The sequence below is a fragment of the Diorhabda sublineata genome, chromosome 9 (genome assembly GCF_026230105.1).
Source record: "Diorhabda sublineata isolate icDioSubl1.1 chromosome 9, icDioSubl1.1, whole genome shotgun sequence".
NCBI lineage: Eukaryota > Metazoa > Arthropoda > Insecta > Coleoptera > Chrysomelidae > Diorhabda > Diorhabda sublineata.
Window position 1 is genome coordinate 9164127 of NC_079482.1, and position 23875 is coordinate 9188001.

At 31.5% G+C, this 23875-nt stretch overlaps 1 protein-coding gene across 1 annotated transcript in view; it reads left to right on the top strand.

Moving 5' to 3' along the window:
• The window catches only part of LOC130448614 (microtubule-associated protein futsch), a 172264-nt gene that overhangs the window by 124197 nt on the left and 24192 nt on the right, over positions 1-23875 (top strand). The window contains exon 2 of the mRNA XM_056786046.1: positions 16979-17077. Coding sequence (XP_056642024.1) covers positions 16979-17077 — 99 coding nt within the window. The remainder of the gene's footprint in view (positions 1-16978; positions 17078-23875) is intronic.

A 23875-nucleotide genomic window follows, 5' to 3' on the forward strand; every position in this document is an offset into this window, starting at 1 on the left:
TACTGATTGTAGACTTAAGGGATGAGTGAACAAGTTTTGAGACCCAATATATTAAGCTTATACATACGGGCAAACTGATAAAGTTATATGGGAGTGTGAGGGCAAAGGCTTCTCCGAACATAATAATCCATAAGTTACATCGTATTTAAACTGAACTGACGATGGAATTCGTAATCATTATTTGTAAAAAGGTAACATGGAGTGAATTATAGATTTTTAAAATAACTCTATTGTCAAAAATTAACAATTAGTTACGTAATAATCAAGTTCAATTTGATCGAAGTTCACATACTCTTATGTTCATCTTTTTACTTCAGTTTCAAATATATTCATAATACGTTTATGGTGATACCACATTCGTCACAAAAATTAACCAAAACTAAACAAAAAAGGATAGATGTCTTAATTCATAGAGCAGTAAATAATTAATATGAATGGGGAGCGTTCCATGAACAGAAGGTAAAATGGTACGAATACCTTGAGATAAATTATTGGTAAAAAAATAGGAAAATACTACACTATATATTTGATTTACCCAAAATCGGTTGTCTAATATCTCATCGCTCGATTCTGCAGCTATCTGTTTTTTATCAAACTAAGTGTACATCAATGTTTGTATGTATGTAGTTCAGGGTGTCATGTACACTGTGACCAAAGGATCTATTGTGCCATATTTCCTTGCTGTGAAAATTTTCTTCAGAATTTGGGATAGATCTTGCTGCCAGAGATCTTCGCCTTCTATTTCATAAGCTCCCAGATATAATCCTCTAGAGCTCCGTGGTATCTCACACACAGAGATTGTGGATAGAGGTTTTGTTCTCTACGTAACAGAATCTACACGTTGTACTCTCTGCTAAACCTAGAATGATATATTCAACATATCTTCCTTGGTTATAATTACACAAGAGTACCTTTGCTTGTTTCAACTCCTATAGATTTTACCAGCAACTGGTTTCACTCCTATCAACTTTCTTTTCCAGTTTTTTCTCTATTGTTCTTTAGCTGACATCACAAAAGTCTTTTGAAGGATGTATCCGCTTCTCTTCTACTTAGTCTGTCAGCTGTTTCGTTTCCCTCCACTCCAGTGTGTGTCAGAATCGGAGGTTGATTTTATTCTTCTAACTTAGCCCGTTTAACTTGTTCAGGGATTCCTACACCAGTTTATAACATTGGAGCTTAAAGCTCTAACGGCTATCCAACAAGATGATGATATCGTATTTGCGATTATTTCTTTCTAAATTGAACTGAACAAATTTTTGAATTGCATATATTTTTGCTTGAGAAATACTTGATGTGTTCCCAAGCTTTCAGTGTTGTGGTCCCCTCCTATTCCACTTCTGTCTACTGTTCCGGAGCCATCCGTATACATATACATACATATATAGGCTCATTTTTCATATGGTATTTTGATTCCATTTATTTCTACAGCATAGTTTTTTCAAAGCTAAACATTTTCGGTATTTCATCCTGAGGCATTTCTCAGATTTTGGGAATAGGTTTATGTCTGTTGAATGTTTATGGAGTATGCAATACATTGGAGAGGGTTTGCCTATAAATAATTTGCCGCAATTACATTTTATTAGAGTCAGTATAATGAATTTGTTCATATAAATTGCAACGACTTGTTTTTAAATCAAATTTACATCATTTCAAAGAATATATAGTAAATAATTTTTAAAAAATGGTGGCCAGGTGCAAACTTAGGGTTTCCATGTATATTATTGTTAATTATTTACAATTACAAGTAGATACTTTTCTCTTCAATAGAAATAATTTCGTATTTCAGACATAAAATAATGACGATAAACAATAGCATTGAGTCCACAAATTCTGTGTTAATTAATATTCTTCATATTTTTAATGTCATCTTATGAATTTGTTCATTCACTTTCTGTATCTGTATCAATACCAAATGAATTATTAGAGCCATTTTGTATATTATATCCATATTTTTTTTTGTTGTAAGGACATTATTTTCAAAGTATTCGTTAAAAGTCAATCGAATCATTATAAATTGGACGGCATTATACGCCGTTATTTAGAAGGATGCACTTAATTGTAGTCGTACTTGGAACTTGGGAAATAATCATTTTTATACCTCATTAACTTGCTACAACTGAATATTAAATTATAAAACGTAAATATACGAGTAAAATGTATCTGCCTCTAAGGGAGTTTGGTTTAAACAGGGTACCAGACGTGAACTGAGCCCTTTTTGTGTCCTACGTATAAAATCTTGAGTAGCTTTGTTTCAGTTTTTTTTAACATGTTTTCGGTTCAGTGAATGATCCACAGCAACTCCTTTCGCGACTACTCGAAAAATGGAAAATTTATCTACTCTAGTTAATTTAGCAATTCTTATTACGATGGTATTATCAGATTGTTGAATATTTCTTTATTCTCACGACACTTTACACTTTCATTGTCTTCATGCGCCCATGGTCTAAAGCAGGGATCTCCAACCTACGGCCCGAGGGCCTCATCCGACCCGCGGAAAGATTTTGTCCGGCCCGCGGAGAACTAGCATACTTGAAAACTCCTTTTAGAGAACATATTTTTTATAGCAAATTAAATTTAATTTACTGAAGTATTCTAATTTTATGTTGAATAATTATTAATATGACATCTATATTGATATGGTAATGGGCTAACTACTCATAACATTGTTGTAGGCTTATTGTTATTGTTTTTGTGATAAGTTGGATAAAGAAACACAGAATTGTAATGAGTAAACACGTGTATAATATGCAGAAAATTTAACTTCAGTATATAATAACTAACAAATTATTGAAATGAATCCAACTAACATTTTATACATTTTAAATAAAAACATAACTTATAACAAGCATCATGACATATAAAATACTAATGAGATTTACGTAATTGAGATTTGTCAGAAAAAAACAGAAAACAGTCCACGAGCAAATTTATGCAAATTATCAAATTGTGTCAGTGGAGACTCTTATAAAATTCCAACCAAGATGAGTTTTGATATTTGTTCTTAATTACATCACTGCACTGTAGATCAAACATTTCCATTCGAAGTTCCGGGGCTGGGGTTTCAATGTCAGTATCAAAAGGATTCTGGAAAATCTTAATTTGATTCGCAATGGCATCAAAGTCCGAGAAACGAGTATCAAAATTTATTTTCAAAGCACTCAAAGTTTTGATTGCAAAATCGATAGGAAACTCAGTCTCAGTGGTGTGGCTGAATATTTCAGATGTTTTAAAATGTGAAAAACATTTACTTCGTAGTTGTGATTGAAACAATATCAATTTCTTCCGGAATGATTTGATATTAGTGTATAAATTAGGAAGATGCTGGTTTTCTCCTTGCAATCTCAAATTCAGTTCGTTCACATGTTTTGTCAAATCAACATAGAATGCTAACTTCCACAGACATGCATTGTTTTGTAATTCAGTAAGAGGGCGATGCTTTTCATTCGAAAAAATTTCGATCACTGCTCGAAGTTCAAACAAGCGTTGAAGGACTTCCCACAACTAAGCCAACGTACGGCAGTATGATAAGGTAAGTCATTTTCTCCAATCTCTTCAATAAATTGTCGGAATTGTCGGTGATTCAGCCCAAAATATCTGATAAAATTAACAGTTGATATGACTGGTTTCAGAACTTCAGACATATCCAAACATTTTCCGCACAAAGACTGTTGATGAATGATACAATGTAAGACTAATGGTTTTGAACCACCGTCATTTTCTACAGCCTTTGACACAAGAGCGACCACTCCTTATCTTTCCCACTCATGTTTTTGCCTCCATCAGTTGTAATACATTTCAAGTTTTTCCATCGAAGGTTCTTTTGATTAATGGCCATTTCAACTCCTTTAAAAATATCTGTACGTACCAGTAGTTGTGTCATGAATACTATACATATCAAGAATATAAATCGACACCTGAGCAGTATCTGACACATCCGTTGACTCATCCAAGGCCAAAGAAAACCACTCAACATGTCCATGTTTGTCGAACAGCTAAGAGGATATATTTTTAGCGATGTTTTCTACCCTTCGAGCCACAGTGTTTGCTGACATACTGACAGTTTTTAATAAATTTACCTTTTCAGGGCACATTTCTTCGGCTATTGCAATTATGCATTCTTTGATCATTTCTCCATCGGTGAATGATTTTCCATGTTTTGCAGTTTCAAGAGCCACACGAAAGCTGGCACGAATTGCAGCCTCTTGTTCAGTTTTGAGTTTTGTAAATGAAGATTGCTGCGATTTCAATCCGCGCTTCATAGCTTCGAATTTTTCTGTCCGCAAACTTCCTGTATATTTTGAGTAATTTTGAAAATGTTTTGTTTCATAATGACGTTTAATGTTATATTCTTTGAGAGCAGCTATGCTTTCATTGCAAATCAAACATAGCGCCTTGTTACTGGACTCAATTACGAAATACTGGATGTTCCACTGATCTTTGAATTCTCTGCATTCACTATCAATTTTTTGCTTCTTTTCCATACTACTAAATTGTTTTGATGGTTTGGTTGAATTTTGAATTCGTAGGTGGGCCAGATCATATCAAAATTATAAAATATGGTAAGTAATTATGTTGAGCTCGAGGATCCAGATACCCGACTTCTCTTGTTTTTGACAAGCTTATTTATGTCAGGTATCATATTCGTTGTAGTTATTTTAAGAATTGATTGGAGATGTTCATTCGTAAGTCTTGTGCGATATTTGTTCTTATTTATTTTCATGACGGAAAATATCTGCTCACATAAGTAGGTGCTACCAAACATGCAGAGAATGCGTGCTGCATGCTTTTTGAATCCCGGGTAATTATCCAAGCTCTTGAAATATTGTGTATAAAATGTAAGACCGTTAATCTCATTAAATTTTTCTTTCAAAATACTGTCCGATTGAAGATCTATCAACCCCATTAGCAAATGAACTGGTGCCTGTGAAGTTTCAAAATTGAATGGATTGTTGAAAATTGGGAATCCCATTTCATTTATTTTGTGTCTTCAAGTCTTCAAAACGATTGTTCTATTCCGTAATCAAATTTTGCAGAAGTTGAGAATATTTTTTTTGGTTCACTTTGTCAAATGATTTTAAATAAGGACAATGATCCAAAGTTTGATTTTTTACCAGATTTTCCTACAGCCTCAACTTTGTTTCAAAGGCTTGAATATATTAATACATTTGAGTGACAATCAGATTATTAACCCTATAACTTTATATTCAGTCAAGTGTTTATTCATATCTACCAAAAAGGCACAATCAATCCACCAGTCATTGTCATAATCAAATAGTTTGCCTTTTTCTAGCATGAAAGCTTGAATAGGGTCACGTAATGCAAAAAATCTTTCTAAAACTACTCCTTGGCTGAGCCAACGAACTTCGGTGAAATAAATAAAAATACAATTTTAATTATACAATTATAGGTTGCATGACATGGTCCATTTTTAAATGTTTGGATGCCAATGATTCCTGATGAATTATACAGTGAAATCCTACAAAATTCCCTGATGTTTTCTGTTTCAATTTAGTTACAACGTCCGAATGTTTGCCGGCCATGGCAGAAGCGCCATCCGTAGTTGTGCTGCTAAGTATATTCCAGTCGAGTTCATATTCTGCTATCAAATGCTCAATTGTAGAATAAATATAGTTTGCTGTTGTAGTATTTGTCAAAGGAAAGCACTTTAATAGTTCTTCAGTTATTTCAAAGTTACTGTATAAAAACAGCAAGTTGAGCTGTATCAACAGTATCAGTGCTCTCGTCAACGATCAGTGAAAACTTTGTAAATTCCTTAATTTTCTCCTTCAGTTGAAGAGCCAAATTTTGAGATAAATCATTTATTCTTGAAGCAACAGTATTTCTTGAGAGTGAAATATTTTGATTTATTGACTTTTGAGATAGAAATGAAACATCGGTAATTTCAATATACAGTCTTTAATAAAATCACCATTAGTGATTTTATTAAAAGGTTTTGATCTTTTAGCGATTTCTAATGCAATAATGAAATTTTATTTCAGGGCATCTTCGCTCTCTACATTAACTTTAGTAAACATGAATTCTTGACCTTGAAGTTTAGATTTTAAAGATACCAATGTGTTGATTCTTATTTTTTCAGTGTACCAATCGAATTTGACTGATGATTCGCATCATAGTGTCTCTTCAAATTAAACTCATTACAAACAGCAACTGTTCAACTACAAATCAAGCACAGTGGTTTACCTTTCCATTCTATGAAAAAATATGCAATTGCCCATTTAGACTGACAAACTCTGCACTCACTATCAACTCTTCGTTTCTTTGACATTATGCCAACATCGTAACAATTATGGAAGTCGACAAAACAATTGTGAATATCGCACGCGACCGACACAAACAACATTGACTGACTACTTATAAAAATCCGTAGACTTGAGAGTACAAGTATTTAAAACATTTGTAGAGGAATTGAATGAAGTCTAAAAAACATGTTAAAGACATGATTCTTCTTTCTGTACACATTGCGATCGCAATTATTGATACGACATGACTGCTCTAAACCTTCATTTATCCTCAGTTTCATCGAAAAAAAAACAGCTGCAGAATAGATCAGTGAAATCTTGTATTATTTTCCAATTGCAGTGATGAGATTTATAATACTTCGCTTAAATGCAGTTCATTTGATGTAAATAACGGTTTTAAATCAATATGAATACCTACATGATTTTTAGATCAGTCAAATACGAATGTTATTTAGCACGCTCCCAATAGAAATAACAATATACCGTTATGTTGCAACAATTTATTATCAAAGTAATAAAAATAAATCGATTTCACATTAGTAGCTTGGAATATGATTGTATCTATAATGTGATGCAATGCGGAAAAATTCATTTCATTCATTGTATCCGAAAATTCAATATTCACAATTTCTGGTCTAATTTGAACTTGTTTTCTTTAGATTCATTACTGCCATCATACTTTAAAAATGTATGATGTCTGGATTCAACTGAGTTTATTAAATTGTGTTCAATATGATTTATTGCGCATATGTATGTGAAGGTAAATATTAAATACAGAATAGCAAACTTTTGGGAGAAAAATCACTGTAATTTTTTGACAAAGATTAAAATAATAAACAGTGTCTTCATATCTTCGATCAATAAGTTTCCGTTTAATTACAATCAAAGCTTCATTTCTTTTACTTCTGTGAACAAGTAAAAGACGTTGGATCCAGAAGAGAATAGAAAAGGGTGTGTTTAAAACCATCCACCACCGTTAGTTGATGTTATTTTAATTCAAGCTTCTTTTATCAAAGATTCTTACGCCTTCTATGTTGGCTCGAGCCGGCAATTGTTTGAAATTATAGTCAATACCCTTAGATATATATATATATATATATATATATATATATATATATATATATATATATATATATATATATATATATATATATATATATATATATATATATATATTGTCACCTGCTTTCTATTCAGGAAGATTGATAATCTCTTTGAACCAATCATTAAGGTTCATTGGAGTGTATATGTCCAGTTTGTTTTGGATACTCTTCTACTATTGTCTTGTAAAAGTATCTAGCTCGATTTTTCATTGTATTTTCCGGAGATTTAGTATACATTTATCTTTATAAGAATATAATCCCTTTTTGGAAATAAACCTCGAGAACACACGAAGCTCTTGTCTCCTTCTCATTCCCAATTATTCTCTTTCTATAAAAGTTCCTCAATCTTTTTCTTTCGTGATATACAAAAGTCATACCCAGTCTTCCACTTCCACTAATAACCATAGTATTCTCGAAAATACTTCGCTCATAGCGATGATACCCTGAGCTTCGAGACTTGAGAACTGTTGTAGAGGTTAGTCTTCCTCAGTACATTTTACGCATACCGTGAATAACTAATAGAATATACCGTTCAACATCTTGCTACCGTCCAGGTTTATAAGCAATATATCTATAACTTTAAAGAAAATTAGATAATAACTTGATATTAGTTAATAGTGAAGCAATACTTAAAAGGCGTTGATGATAAAAATAGGTTGCAGAATAAATTCAATACATAATTTGTGAAATTTTGTTATCAAAGTCTAGTCATACGATCAACTTTCTTCATGAAAGAAAGTCATCTTTACCGCCTTTGTCGAGGTTTACGGCTTGTTATCCACTTAATTGACTGCTGATTCAATTCTGGCTTAATCTACATGTTCTTTCAACATATCACTAGACAATTACAATGTCTGACGAGCGTTTCGTCTTCAGAGACCAAAGTATGTAACGAACGTGGATATCTAAAATAAAAGTTTCTGCAAAATTAGTTGGTGTTCCAATGGAAACTATGTTCTAAGATGCATTTTCTCATTTGGGAATTTGTAATTGAATTAGATTTCTCTCAAGCACAAACTTAGACAGTAATGTGTTAAGAAAACAAGGAAACAAGTTTGCAATACTATGTTGTGTCAATTAACTAAAGCGAACATGCAGTAAATGGAAACAGTAGCGGAATAAGGATTTTATGCAAACGAAAAAGGTAATGTTAAGAATTTATTTCAAGAAACATATAGAGTTATTTCTATCCATACTAGTTTTGTAGTATAGATTTGACTGGGTCCGGTTTGTTATCAGCAATAAACTTTTGGAGAGCTCCAACAGTTCCTTAGTGCAAGTTAATGAATAAAAATCTTCCCTGTGAATATTTGGCCACAAACAATATTGTTTTAGAGCGTGGCCGCTATAAAATCGTAATTAGAGAAAATCGCAATTCATCATTGGAATAATATTTTTTCTAATCACCACAAAGAATTGAAAAGCACGAAAAATCTCAAAATAACACGGGAAACATTTTATTCATCCTCGCATGGAAATCATTTTCATTTCCAGGCTCAACTGAAAATCGAGGAGAAGTGTAAACATTTCCAGAGAGAATAATAATCCCAGAAATGCAATTTTCCAGCAATCCCGATTGGGGTTGCACGATTGACGTCCAGATGAGGCACATGAATCGTTTCAAAATTAGAAATCTGTTTTATTAAAAGTATAGCGAATAAAGTCCAAAATAAGCTTCTTTAAATTGGTATCAAATGAAGATGCAGCACTAATCGCTTCATCAAAATGTTATACTGATTTAAAAATTGAACGCGACAAATCAATGTTATGATGTAGTAGCACGCCGTCGAAAGCGATGGAATGCCAATTTTACAAAGCAATAATCAGAGTGACGACTACAAACAAACAGGCGAACCACTAAGATCAAATAAGAAGAAAAAGATTCAAAAAAAATTATTATTTTGTTTCAGTCACATCCAGTTTTTTTGTACAGCTATATATTATTTTCTGACCTCACACACGTGTTTTTGTTTGTTAGTTAAGGCGGCTGTATAATGATTACATTTAACTAAGTTACGTTTGATACATTGTAAATGTAAACAGAATTTGCGCCTTTAATTGAAAAGTGCTTTTTAGACTATTTTCGTTTTCCTGAGCGTCACTAAATCATAGGTTCCACATATATGTTGTGTAACGTGTGTAAGACTCCTTTTAGGTTGGGCTAAACAAGAATCTAGACATTTGTCTTTTGAGATACCAATTATTTGGACGGAACCAAAAGAACCAAAAGTGTCACAACCAAATCCAAATAGGATTCTCTTTCGGGGTCGGAATTTACTTTTTCCTTTTACGAAAATTTCTTATTTTCGACATCGTGACGATGAAATGAAACCTTATTTTTCCAAAGCAGATGATTTAGTATATTGTAATAACATTTGCACACAAGCAGTGTTGCCATACAACGGAAACAAATGTCCTTCAGTGGTGGTTGCCCATGGTTCTGATATAATAGAGACGAGAGAAAATTAAATTCAGTGAACATGTTTGGAAAATTTGTGGGGATTTTGAAATCATTGCTCTTTTGCTTGGACTACAGCTTGGTGTCACAAAATATTACTGTTTCGTTTGCGAATGCGTCAGCAGAGACAGGAAAACTCACTACACAAAGAAAGTAGGTATGGCCCAAGTGTGAATCACTTACTCCCGGGCAGAAGAATATTAAAAATAATCCTTTAGTGAACCCTGACGACATACTATTAACACCGTTGAATATACGAGTAAAGCTCGGCCTGATGAAAAATTTGAAAGAGATATTTCCGAAACCCTGCGGGGCAAAAATTAAAGAGGGAATATATTGGTCCACAAATACGGGAACAAATGAAGAAAACAAACTTTGAAGGAAAGTTGAATAATCTGGAAAAAGTCACCTGGAAATGTTTTGTGAATGTTGTCCAATATTTCCTAGGGAGCCCTAGGAAAGCGGAAAAATACAAAGACCTAATCGATGAGCTTATAATTTCATAAGAAGCTTTGGGGTGTAATATGTCTTTAAAATTTTGATGCTGTAAGTGAATAACAAGGCGAAATATTTCATCAGGACATTTCCTTAACACAAAAGCACTATCAAGGGAAAAAAAGTCCAAGATACTAGCAGATTACTGTTGGAGACTTATATTTTTCCAATTTTTAGTGATTTTTATACTTTTTATAAAAATATATGTTTTTATGATACAAAGCAACCTAATATATCAGTTTATTTCCATTGATATACTATCTATTTTTTATGGCTATAGTACCTTCAAAATTTAGTATGTTTTCTTACGACAAAAAAAGTTCAAATATTGTTGACCTGTGTTATCACACTCGTTTTATATATTCGAGATCAGCTTCTTCGTAACTCCACTAACAATTATTAGTATATAGGAATATCTAGAACAGAAATATATTGTCCTAATGTGATTAAAGAGATTCGGTTAGTCTAGCTGTCTGTTTCGTGGTTTAATTATGTTTCATTCCTTGTAATTCTCGAATTAAATGAACCAGGGACTCGTAATCAAGAGATTAGCGAATTAAATTATTTCGTAGGAAATGAGAAAGACGCTTGGGAAAAATTCATTTGGTTAACAAAAGAATAATCTCCTTGATGTAAGCTTACTTCAATTAGTGGAAACTGAATATTGTTTGAATTAGATTACCGCTAGGTCACATTCTATTATTACTTCAAAAAGGTTTCAATGCAGTTACCCTAATAAATACAATCAAGTTATATTCAGAATGTATAAACGAAAGGAGAAGTGATACTTACATTGTATATGTAACGATATTGAATTTCTTTTTTCAAAATATGTTTCCCGATTGAGCTTCTTAGTGCAATATAATTCCTTCAAATTTTGAACATGTTAACTCTTTTCTGTTTACCAAATAAGGTCCTAAGCAATATCTAATTTGTTACATTGTAAGATATGAAAAAAATAATCGAAAAATCTAACCAATACACCCCAAGCTGTTAACTCAGAAGCCCATATAGGATTTTACTATGGGCCCAAACTTGTGCCAAGTATGTACAACTCTGGCCCTGGCTTGGAAGCCTTTCTTGGCCCAGACTTGGCTGGACTCTGGAATGATAACAATGTTCCTCGCTTGGCTTGCAAGCCTGGGCCAGGCCTGGTTATCCAGATAGACCCAAGACTGGTTGCAAGCCTGGGCCAGGCTTGGTTTCTTAGATAGGTCCAAGGCTACTTGCCAAGTCTAGTCCAGGCTTGGCGAAACTCTGGGTTGATATTAATGTCCTCCGCTTGGTTTGCAACTCTGGATGCCCAGGTAAACTCGCGATTGGACTGGTCCAAGGTTTTTGCTTGTAAAAATAGATTTTTAATATATTGTTAATAAAATAAAATATTAGTTAAATAATTAATAAATAAATAATACCATTTCTTTATTATTCTATGTTTATTATCTTTTTGCAATATTACAAATAAAAAATTATTCATAAAAATTATTACATTTAATGTTTGGGTAGTTATGAATAATAAAATAATAAAACAAAACATTATATTGTTATTAAGACAAAACAAATTGTGAATTTTAATATATATTTTATCATTAATAATAGAATATATATTAATCAAATATTAAATAAATTGGTTTTAAAGCTCGTTTATAAACTTTGCACAAGATATAAATTATTCTAATCTTTATGGACTATCTATAGGAGTGTGGATCCACTAGTTCAGTCTCTTTTCCGCGTTGTGCTCGGCCGCCATTCCGGTCTTTAGCACCGGACAAATATGTGCTCACTTTGGTAATGATGCACAGTTTTTCTTTTGACTCCAAATATTTCGTTTTTGAAAATTCTACAATTAAGAAAATACTTTTGAATAATTCAGCAATAATTATTAACTTTTCGCTATGAAAACTTTTTTCAAAGAATTCAGAAATTGTTGGTTTACTTCGAGTTTTGAAAATCGACTTATATTTGACGTTTTACGGTTATATAAATCTATTATTACTATTATTAGATCGTTCCATACAAATTTCTTTTGTATATGTCTGTTGACACTTCAGGAGTTCCTTTTTCTGTCATTGGTCAATAGGAACTATTAGATTATAATCAAAATTATAAAATGTGAAAAATTTGTACCGTCAAATTAAGTCACCCCAGTTAATGATAAAATTTGTTTATGGGATCACTAATAAGTTCGGAAATAGTTTATGCCAAAAATTCAAGAAAACTAATTAAACTACAAAATTTAGTTTCATTTTTTTATACGTTTAGTTATATTTATTATGACAATGACTGCCACGAAACCCCTTAATTTAATAAATTTCCAAGTAACTTTTCGATTTTTAGAAAAATCATGTAATAATAGCGAAAAATTATTCGAACAGTGATCTTTTACCTTCCATTATTTCAAATAATTGGGTATCCTTGAAACTTTTTTTGCCACAGTCTAGGATTTTTTTCCCACAAACACTATATTGGAGTTGAACCTCCTTGGTAATCTCTCTAAAATTTTATCAAATGCCAAATTTAGCATTATATAAGGACACATCAAATGTTTTTTTAGAAAATTGAGGCAGATATATAAGCTAAAGGGTAAAATGGATTCTTTGAAAAAAAAAATAATAAATTGAGATACATACCACAGCATTACGATTTTCTTCTTTATTTTTAAGATCTTCATCAAATTGTTCAAATTCTTCTACGTTCTTAAAAGGATATCCTGAGAAGCCTATAACTCTTGAAGGTACGCTAAGACCAACAGATGAATTTACTTGATTTTTAGAAAATTTTGGTTGCAGTTCAACCATACTTTTGTTGAGATCATATAGAATGTTTCTCTTAGCATTATTTATTTCTATCTTAATGAAAAGTTTCATTATTTGTATACCGAAGAATCTAAAACTTTTAAAATAGAATGATGTAATAATTACAGAATGATTTATTTTATTGGAATATAATAAATAATTAAATTTCCACTCATGCATGGTATTTTGTTAAACTACTCTAGTTAAACTTATTAAATAATTACCTCCTGAAGAATTTTCTCGCGATGATGTTGTTAATGCTAGTCCACTGGCACCATCTTCTTGTTCTTCATTAGGATCAGAAACCAGACTATTATTTACCTTATCATTTTCCCTCACATGCTTTCTGTTACTGGTAAAATTGTTCATTTATTGAGGGGTTGCTAAACTTTAGCAACATTTTTTGAACTTAGAATAACGGGTTTGTTTTTTTATGCATATCAGCATCTGTGTCTGTGGTGTACACATCTTTTTTCTTTAGCTTCGACCATAATTTTTATGGAAAATGATTCCCAAGAAACACCTGAACTATGTTGATTCTGAACCCATTTATCAACTTTGCTCAAATCTTTAGTAGGAGGATAAAAAAAAAAGTGTTTCATCACTTATCCAAGATATTGGCCCTACCTCTACTGATTTTATATTATTTATCTGTTCGTCAAACTCAAAAAGCGCAAACAAGACGAGTTCAGACATAATTAAATATTTCAAATGTGATAAACTGCACAAGTAACCAAACGAGACATAAAACTAGAAGAAATGTTCACAATCTTAGATGTGCTTTTTGTAGCGACGAGTAAAAAAGTCACATGGACTTTGGACTAAAACTATACAACATAATATGTTTTTTCAAAATCAGTGCCGTACAATACCATCCACAATAAAATTCAGAACTGAAATATTATTTCATTATAAAATATGTAATTTAAAAATTAAGTCTATTAAAATTCTTAAGTCTAATAAAATATATGTACAAAAAGGGCACATTTGAAGTATTCTGGTTCTAGCTACAAATAGTGGTAAGACTCAAAGAAAGTTAAATATCATGTAACAATAATAAAAATAATAAAAATACATAATGCAAAAAAACATTTTTTGTTGAATATTAAAATTAGAATGTTTTTTTCTCCAACCATCAAAAAATGTTGACATTTTTGAATAAAGCTAACTTTATTTTAATTTTTATATGGTTGGAGAAAAATGTTTTTTTTAACTCACGCCACTTTTTTAGTCTATAATAAGAATTATACATGATTATTATGAGATATGGTCAAGATTATAGACGATAATAATCAATTAGGACTAAGAAAATAATTTTATGAAAAATTAAGGTTAGAAAAGTCCGAAATAAACACTAATAATAAATCAGACAATTTAATTGTAACCGTAGCTTATGTAACTGTAAAGCAATAACGTATGTAGACTGCTTGAATTTTTAGAAATTAATAATTATTTTTATAATTTAATATTTCATTATTTTAATATCATAGAGTTTATTAACCGAACCAAACACACATTGTCGCTGTTATACATAAATTCAACAGCCCCTACTGCTATTATAGTCCAGCACTAAAACCGGTAACGTGTCCCCGAAACGAATTCAAGAATAGAGAATTCCCACATCTACCTTAGTCAAACAATAAAAAATTGTGAATAAAGTGAATAAAATATTTTTCAAGAAATTCAAAAGCTATGAAACATTTTTTATTTATAAACTAATATCCTAATTTATTTTAAACAAAGAAATTGATTATGCTGAATTGATTATAGTCAATAATATCTATATATTTAGAGTTCAACCGAAGTCGGGTTACCCAGAGTTCAGCTAGGCTTGGGTGAATATAGGATGGCCGAGGCTGGTTTACCCAGAGTTGAGTCAGGCCTTGGCAAATGTAGGATGACCGAGGTTGGCTTACTCAGGGTTCATCCAGACTTAAGTGATTAAAGGATGGCCGAAGTCAAGTTACCCAGAGTTCAGCCAGGCTTGGGTGAATATAGAATGACCGATGTGGGGTTACCCAGAGTTCAGCCAGGCTTGGGTGGATATAGGATGGCCGAGGTGGGCTTACCTAGAGTTCAGCCAGGCTTGGGTAAATATAGGAGGGCCTTGGTCGGATTACACAAAGTTCAGCCAGGCTTGGATGCATATAGGATAGCCATGACATGGGCCATGATTCGTTTGCCTAGGCAGGGTTTCCCAGTGTTGGCTCAAGCTATCCCCGTCGTTCAAGTCTGGAGACTCTTACATGGAAGAATACTTGTAGTTATTGCATTTTCATTTCATTTTGGAAGATACTACAAGTTTGTTGTAGTCGTTTGAAATATACTAGTTACTGTTCCAATCTTTTGAAGTAAAAATTATGCTTAACGATATTAAGAAGCTTCTATTTGATTGTGCATATAAATATTTATGAACATAGTTTATTTGACACGACCCAAAAACAAAATCATCTTTTGCTTAAGATAAATAGTGGGAAACGAATGATGATGACATGGAATAACGGACTAATACATTCCAGGTATTAGTTTATATACTGCAGGTGAACAAACTTTTGATAACATCATTGTTGTTTCATCTTCGAAAAACATCTTGGAAATATTTCATGTTGGATATATTTTACACAGAGAATCAATAATTCGAATCGAATCGAATGTTTTAATCTTCTTTACTTTGCATTGTGTATATGGAATTAAACAGATAATAAATTTAAATAAAAAACACCAAAAAAATTAGTAGGTATCTAATTGAACTGTATTCATTTTATCCTCTCAATGACAGGCTCCTATTCACTGCTTTGTGAGGTCTTCATTTGTTGGAAATCCATAATATTTAATACCTGTTTTGTTTTAGTATTCCGATTAGTGTTTTTACATGTATCCACGGCACAACCGGGCATCATGATTTTATAATAGATAGTTCAATCTTTTAAAAGAAATTAAAAACATTTATGTTAACTCTACAATAATGTTGAACACTGGCTAAGCCGATAAACACACAAAAATCCGGTAAATACATACAACTCTAACGTAATCTGAATGACCAAGAAATCATTCTGATTCCAGCGTAAAGGGTCAAATTTGAGTCAGCATACCGGTGTTTGTGTTTCGTGGTGGATTCTGTTATCGAACATATCACATAAGATCAAACGTGAAGAGTCAGAGGCATAGGACCAAGATTGTCGTCTAAAGTTATTAGCTCGCTTATGAATTACAATAATCATAGCAATTTAGTGGTTTTCAGAAGGATTTTTGGAATCGAAGTGTGTATAGATGATGAGAAGGCTTGTACTCCGCATACCGAACCTAGTTGTTATTACCTTTAACTGTAGAATATCCAGGAAATCAATTTCAGTGATGTCAGAAACGTAAATGCAGAAATGGAACAATATTATCTGATGAATCCCGGTTATACATAGAAACGTATGATCGTAGAGCTAGTGATAGTTAAAAAAATACTAGGGGAATTTCGTAGGTCTCAAGGTCATCTTTAGTTTTTATATGAGACAAAAAAAATTCAAAAACTATTGGAATATCATCCGATTCATTACTCATGCCTAGTCGCTTTAAAAAAATTTGTAATAGATTTTAAGAGAAATTGTAATTAATTAGATATTAAGAACTCCATGATATGCAATAAAAATTACTGAAATAAAATAAATGTGATAACTTTTTCACTCGTTGCTAGCTATCTAAATACTAGACAAACTACGCAAATCCGTCACTGATATAAGCTGAAACATTTCTCTATCGATTTTTGCCCGAACATAGTGACAATAATGTGATTTACAATGAAAAATATATCTTTGTTACCTAAAAAAAACTCCATAAAAATGTCCATCCTAATCGAAATATATTTTCTCATTTCAGGACTGCTCTCATGGGACCTTAACGAATGCTTGGTAGATCTAGAAAAAGAACTGGCAGTTATCACAGAACAATCGTTGGAAGGAGAAGAAGCTAGATATGGTGAGTTTTAATATTATAAATTGAAATATATTATTTTGGTCCAGTAATTTTACTAATCAAACTTATCTGTTGAATATAGTCTCCTTGCCAGAACAGGCTGGTGTAAAATATCAAATAAGTAAAAAAATCGTTGCACTATCGGCGCGAGAGACTACAACGCATTTGTAAAGCAAAAAACCCGACCTCGCTATAGCTTCCTGTGAGGAGATGTCGTTGCTACAGACGGACATAACACTAGTAAAAGTGTATTTTTTTGTAAAAAATGAGCTAAAAGTCATAACAGTGGGAAAAATTGATGATAATAGATTGTGATAGTGATACATCTTATTTGTTAATTCCATGAAACTCTTTCAAGCAATAGGTATTGCACTCAACAGTTGTTTAGAACTCAAAATAAAAATCTGTTTCTAGTTTTGATTCAGCAAGAATCTATACAATTTAAGGTGATTTGTTGATATTCAGTAAATAATAAAAAAAGTAGTGTCATATATATAATAATTAGTAGGGACCCCTCCAATTGGATGTTGGATTTTTTAAATAGAGATTAACTATGTGTCTTTAAGAATATGCAACAAAAGTTTTAATTACTATATTTTGTTGATGACTATTTTGCTGAAGTTTATTCGAATTGATAAGGATAGGATATTTTTTATTAAATAGTAAAATGGGTATAAAATATTTTAATATTTTAATCAACATAATTGCCAGTATCTGTTTCATATAAACAATTGGCCAACCATAAAGACAAATGTCATTCTAAACAACCAAACTCTACTACAACGGCACAATATCAAATATTTAGGCATGTATATAGAAGTGCCTAACCTGGGAGAAACACATCTTAACCGAGAGTAAACAAACTAACATTAAAAGTATGGAGTGTAGAGAAGGAGGAACATCTCTTATGGACGGTACGTTTAAAATATGGTCTGAATTCTGTAGGGATAATACGTGGCGCTGATTGTACTATGGGATTGAGATCTGAAGTTAAACACTTACTGTATAAGAAATTATCAAAGTTGTGACTGACGTTTGATTATATTCATGTGAAAAGCTGTGCAACCCTTAATATCTTATTAGATTTTTATTTTTTATTAAAAACTTGATATATTTCTGTACCTGCTTGCATAAGATAATTACCAATGATATTTTAACAAAACTATAATTATTATATTTGTTGCGGATAGAGTTCAATATTTTATTTCTATGAACCTAAATGTTTTATTTTCAATTATCTTATTATTCTTATTGATATTTTTATATGACTATAACTATTATATTAGTTGCTAATGAAGTTCAATATTTTATTTTTATGAACCGAAATATTTTTTTATTATTCTATTATTTTTATTGATCTAATTATATCGCTATAATTATTATATTAGTTACGGATAAAATTCAATATTTTATTTTAATCAACCAAAATGTTTTTTTTATACTATTTCATTATTGTTACATGATTCTACTTTTTTTCATATTAGAATATATGTATTATCTAAACCAAATAAATAGCTAAATAATAAAGTTATTTAACGAGATTCTGTTTTGTTAATCGTTTCATTATTTTAATAATACTAATTTCATTATCACGGTGCATTATTTAAAGCATTACTATACAGTTATTTTCAAATCAGCGCGTAAAATTCAAGCGAATACCCTCTATAATCAGCGCGTCCTATTTACCCATAAAAAATCAGCTCACATTTTTTAACCCAGAGACGTTCCTCCTTCTCTACACTCCATAATTAAGAGGTATATATATACTGGCTGCTAGGAAGAAAATCTAAATTATCCATAAAAAATAAGGTATTGATCTACAAAGCAAATCTCAAGCCCATTTTTACCTACAGTATTCCACTGTGAGGATCAGGAGCCAGCATTGAAATTCTGGAGTGATTGCAATGAAAAGGATAAGAATTGTTACAGATGCTACATGTTTTGTGCCCAATTTTGTTATACCTAGTCTGTGATCTTCAAATGGAATCGGTCAAAGCAGAAATAACTTTCGTAAGCTATAAAAATAGATTAAGATATCATCCATACGACCTAATTATTAGGTTTTAACGGGTGTTCCTAATAGAAAACGACTTCTTAATCATAGAAATAAAAATCACTAGATTTTTATCCATCGTGTCAACTGAATTGTATCATCACACAATTTCCTATTATTATTATCATATATTGCAAATGAATAGGGAAATAAAAAATATATGAACAATCATTGAACCATCTAATTCTCCTGTGAAGTTTTTTCTTTATTCCAATAACTTTTCTCTGTTATTTACGTTTCTAGCTGGAACAGATTTTTTAAATCTGTCAAAATCAATTCTAAAGAGTTTTAAATCTCAGAACCTCCCGTTAATGGCAGATTTACAAACTTGGGAGTCCTTTGCAGCTTGTCTGCAGTTAAATACCATTATTTTTCATTTTCCATTGTGTAAAAACATTTATTAATATGACAATATAGCTTTCAAATTAGGATTTTCGGCAATTAAATCGTAATGACATATAAAAAAGCATAAAATATTGACAAGGATGCACGAAGTTAGAAATAAAGACGCTGGAAGTACGAGAACATGTCTGTACATAACCTTCCACAGTTCTGTATCACTTATGTCATATTAGAAGTCAAAATCAAATTTATCAAGAACGAAGTTCCAAAAAAAATTAAAATCAGGAAAAAATGAAACATCTGTATATATTAATACACGATTCCAAGGTTCCGACGCACATATAAAATACGATGAATACCTCCCGTTCTTTTTCTTTCATAAAACGATCATTGGAATACCTAACCAACCTAGGGCAATTTTATTGTATTCTATGAATCAGGTTTTAACATAATCATGACGAAATAAAATATCTATATATACGATTGCAACATTTGAAAGAGACTAAGAATTCTCACTGTTTCTACTAGGCTGGGGCCTAGGGACATCGACTCGAACATATCGATACCAAATAGTAACTGTCTTAAAAATTATTATGCAATTTAATAATAATACACTTAAATTAAACCTATTCCTAAGGCAACTGAAAATACAAATGAGCTGTTTTGTCCTTTTGATTTAAAATTAATTATGAACCAATACACATATTTCTGGTTACATCTCGAACTAACTCACAACGCACAAGTCCACCTGCATACGTCAAGTTATCTTTTGTTGTCTGTCTCTCTCGTACATTTTCTCTGCATATTCATTCGATACTGGGCTTTAGAACTGACTTTGAAGTCGATGGATTCAAGATAGTTGCAACGGAAATTACAGTTCTTCCGACAGTTCTATCGACAAAATGTCGAGGTTATGAAAATTACCCGAGACCAGTTTGTGAAAAATATCTTTAGAGGAAAATAAGATGGTATATGGAAGAAAAGAACATATTTATGACGTGAAAATCGCTTAGCATTTACTTCTGGAATTCATCACCTATACTTCCATTAATTAGTTTTCTAAAATAAAAGCAGATATTATAGGAGTAAGTTACGAAGTCCGACAATCAAGTGATGAGATTTTTTTACCATGCGAAACAGTCAGGCAGATTTTAAATCGTGATGAGAAGATATTATTCAGTAAAATTTTTCAGGAGAGCAAAATAACAATGAATATCAAACGCAGAAAACTATTTGGAGCAAGTAGAAAGTGATCATACACTGCTGCATTGATACGGACGATGAAAGTTGGTTTTTTCAATCTCCAAAACGAAGGGTCAGAATTAACTCGGGATATCATCAAATAATCCAAGACCACAAAAAAGTTATACAAGGATTTCAGCGCTTCTTTGATATCAAAAAACCTTTTTCCAATAACGATACATCTCTGACCTCAAGATAAAAGATAAACCTAAATGAAAATAATAGCATCATCAATCACCCCTATAACACCGTAAATATATTCAGTCTAACAAATATTATTGATGTATTTAAATTGATATAAAAGTTCTGGAAACTCACAATGTTCCGTGAAGATATCGAGAAACTTTTGATCCTCCATCAAAATGCACGTCGCTATTCTAGACTCCAGCTTTTCTGAAGAGGCAGCAATTAAGAAACTTGTTCATATAATCTTGAGATTTTTTCAACAATGACATGGTAATGATATGCTGGCTGGGGTCCTTAAGGAGACTTTTATCTCATCATTGCATATAAAAAAATTAGGACAAGAACCTGAGCATAAATATAAGGGAATGTCAACAACATAAATGTTATCTTAAATATATATAATAAGTCTTTTGAACTTAATCTTTATTGGCGATATCTCAGGATCGGAGAATATTTTTTCAAATCTACATAACTCGAATTTTCATTGTTTGTCTTCTTTTATTCAAATATGTCAATGTAGGAGTAATATTCAAGGACAGAAATATGTAGGTTCTAGATAATACCGACTAATAAGATAATAATTGATTCTTGTTTAATCGGAAAAATGTATTAAACCATTTGTTATATTGAATTACCATAACCAAAAGATAACCTAAATGTCAAAGTTTATGAAATAAAATCAACCCAGATATTTATACGTACACTGTAAATCAAGGCAGTAACTCAATTCCAATAATTCTATTCTTAGATGAAGGAGCAAACATAAAGTATAAGTGAAATATATTAAAGGATTCTGTCCCCTTTAGCAACGTCCCATTTGTAAAATCACCAAGTAGTTTAATAATAAACAATAATGTTTCAAAAATTACTCCCAAATGTTCCAAACAATTTTTTGGCCCAAAACTGGCTTATAACTAGTTAAATTAAAGAATTACTGGCTGTATTATTTTATTTGACGGATTACTTCCAATAGATAAATTACTATAGATTATGACTTGATTGCTGTAAATCTAAAACTTGCAGATGTCTATTAAACATAACTTATGTAAGATTTCTTTTCTACAATATAATTTATTCTATTTATCTCCATTACACTGTAAAAATTTGTAAAATAACCATTGTTTTGCTAGACATATGATAAATAAAGTTACTAATAAGTGTATACGAATTCAAATTATAATACAATTTGAGTGATTTTCGTAGACAATTGAAGAAATTTACTTAGATGAAGTGTAATTCAACGATCTTTGAAGATTACAAAAAATCTGTGAATTTTAATTTACTACCTTTTACAAAAAAAAATGTGTGACTAGCGTTACTACGAAAACATGGCACAAGCTAGAGGAGGAAAGATTTAAAATTTAAAAGTGATACTGGAATAGATGTCAATGATATAGTTCTACCTAAAACATAATAGTTGGTCAGAAAGACATAGTTTCTTTATTGTATAAAAAATTGCAAAAAATATTTTGTAAGTTTCTCAAGCTGAGTTAATTGAATGGTTTAGTTACAAAACTGCATTGTAAATCTACTAATTGTCCTTATCATAAATCATTGGAGTGGGAAATCGTAAAATTACTAATCAAATTTTCTATTACCGCTTTGTAAAGTTTTTGAAATGTTTTGTGATATTCTCAAACTGTATTTAAATATCATGTTCAGTAAATTTATTAATTTTTTTGCGTTAAAACTCCCTACACACTTTTTGGTAAGTTTGCCAAAATTGTTCGTGTTCAAAACAATTTTTCCATACATCATTATGAAACTACGATATAACTTAACCATTTCTGTAGGAATAAATACAATAATGAGGTGACATCCTTAATAAGATACCGCACTCCATTAAAACACACCTAAAGGACTAAACGTTTATAGTCCTGCTACGTGCAGTTTGTGCTGAATCATGTCTATATAGACACTAAATTGGTTTTATTAAAGAAGACATTATTCGTTGAATGATATATTGGGTTTCATCGTCAACTTTTATACATTTTTAATTGAGTTTATTTCGTTTTAGGGTATGATCTATAACATCCTCTTGTTCAATACATTCAATAATAGTATTTTCTGACTGATGTCAATCTTCTCGTCCTCGAACATATTTAAATTAATCTTTTGACATTGGACACGTGAATCTTTTATGTCCAACTCTCGACTGCATTCAGTATTAACAAGTTTGTCAGTAATCGACACTGTTTACACTACTTCAAACGGGTTCGGGAAAGTCATCATCCGCAATTAATTTATATACTTACTAATAATAATGGAAAAATCCTAATTTCAAACCGAAATCGCAAACTAAACTAAGATTTGAGAAACAAATTTGAATATTCAAGGCGTATGTGTTCTTTGGTGACACTTTGATTTCTTAATGGAGCTACTAATAATAAGTAACTAGTAAAATTCACTACTTTCGTCGTGTGATGGATATTATAATCACTTCTCCAAAGTTGCCCTGGTATATCTATTTGCAGTCTTTGATATTTTCATAGCCCTTCAAATAAGAATAGATAAACTTTATAATGAGACAGTTTATCAGTGATAATGTGCTTGAGTATTTCACCAAAACAATAATTCACAAAACAATCCCTCTAAATCGAGCCTTCATAAAGGAACCCCCTGCTGCAAGACTTTTTTGGGTTAATAAATACGAAGAATGCAGGTTGTTGGACTGAGAAAAATCCTCTAAATATCAAACGTGTTCGTGCCGTAGTGATCCTAATTCTCGATATTCGGTGCGAAAATATGCAGCGACCCTGAACTGATCAAAAACAGTGGTTCAAAACATACTGAACCAATATCACCACCTTTACCAAAATCAGGGTTATCTACTCCGAATTTCTTGTGCAGATGTATTACTCAACACATTCTAAGGTATCTTATCCAGCGACGAGGCACACGTTTATTAAGATGGCTTTGTAAATAAACAAATCTGCCGTTACGAATAATCTGGAAATCCTCACATAGGTACTGCAAAC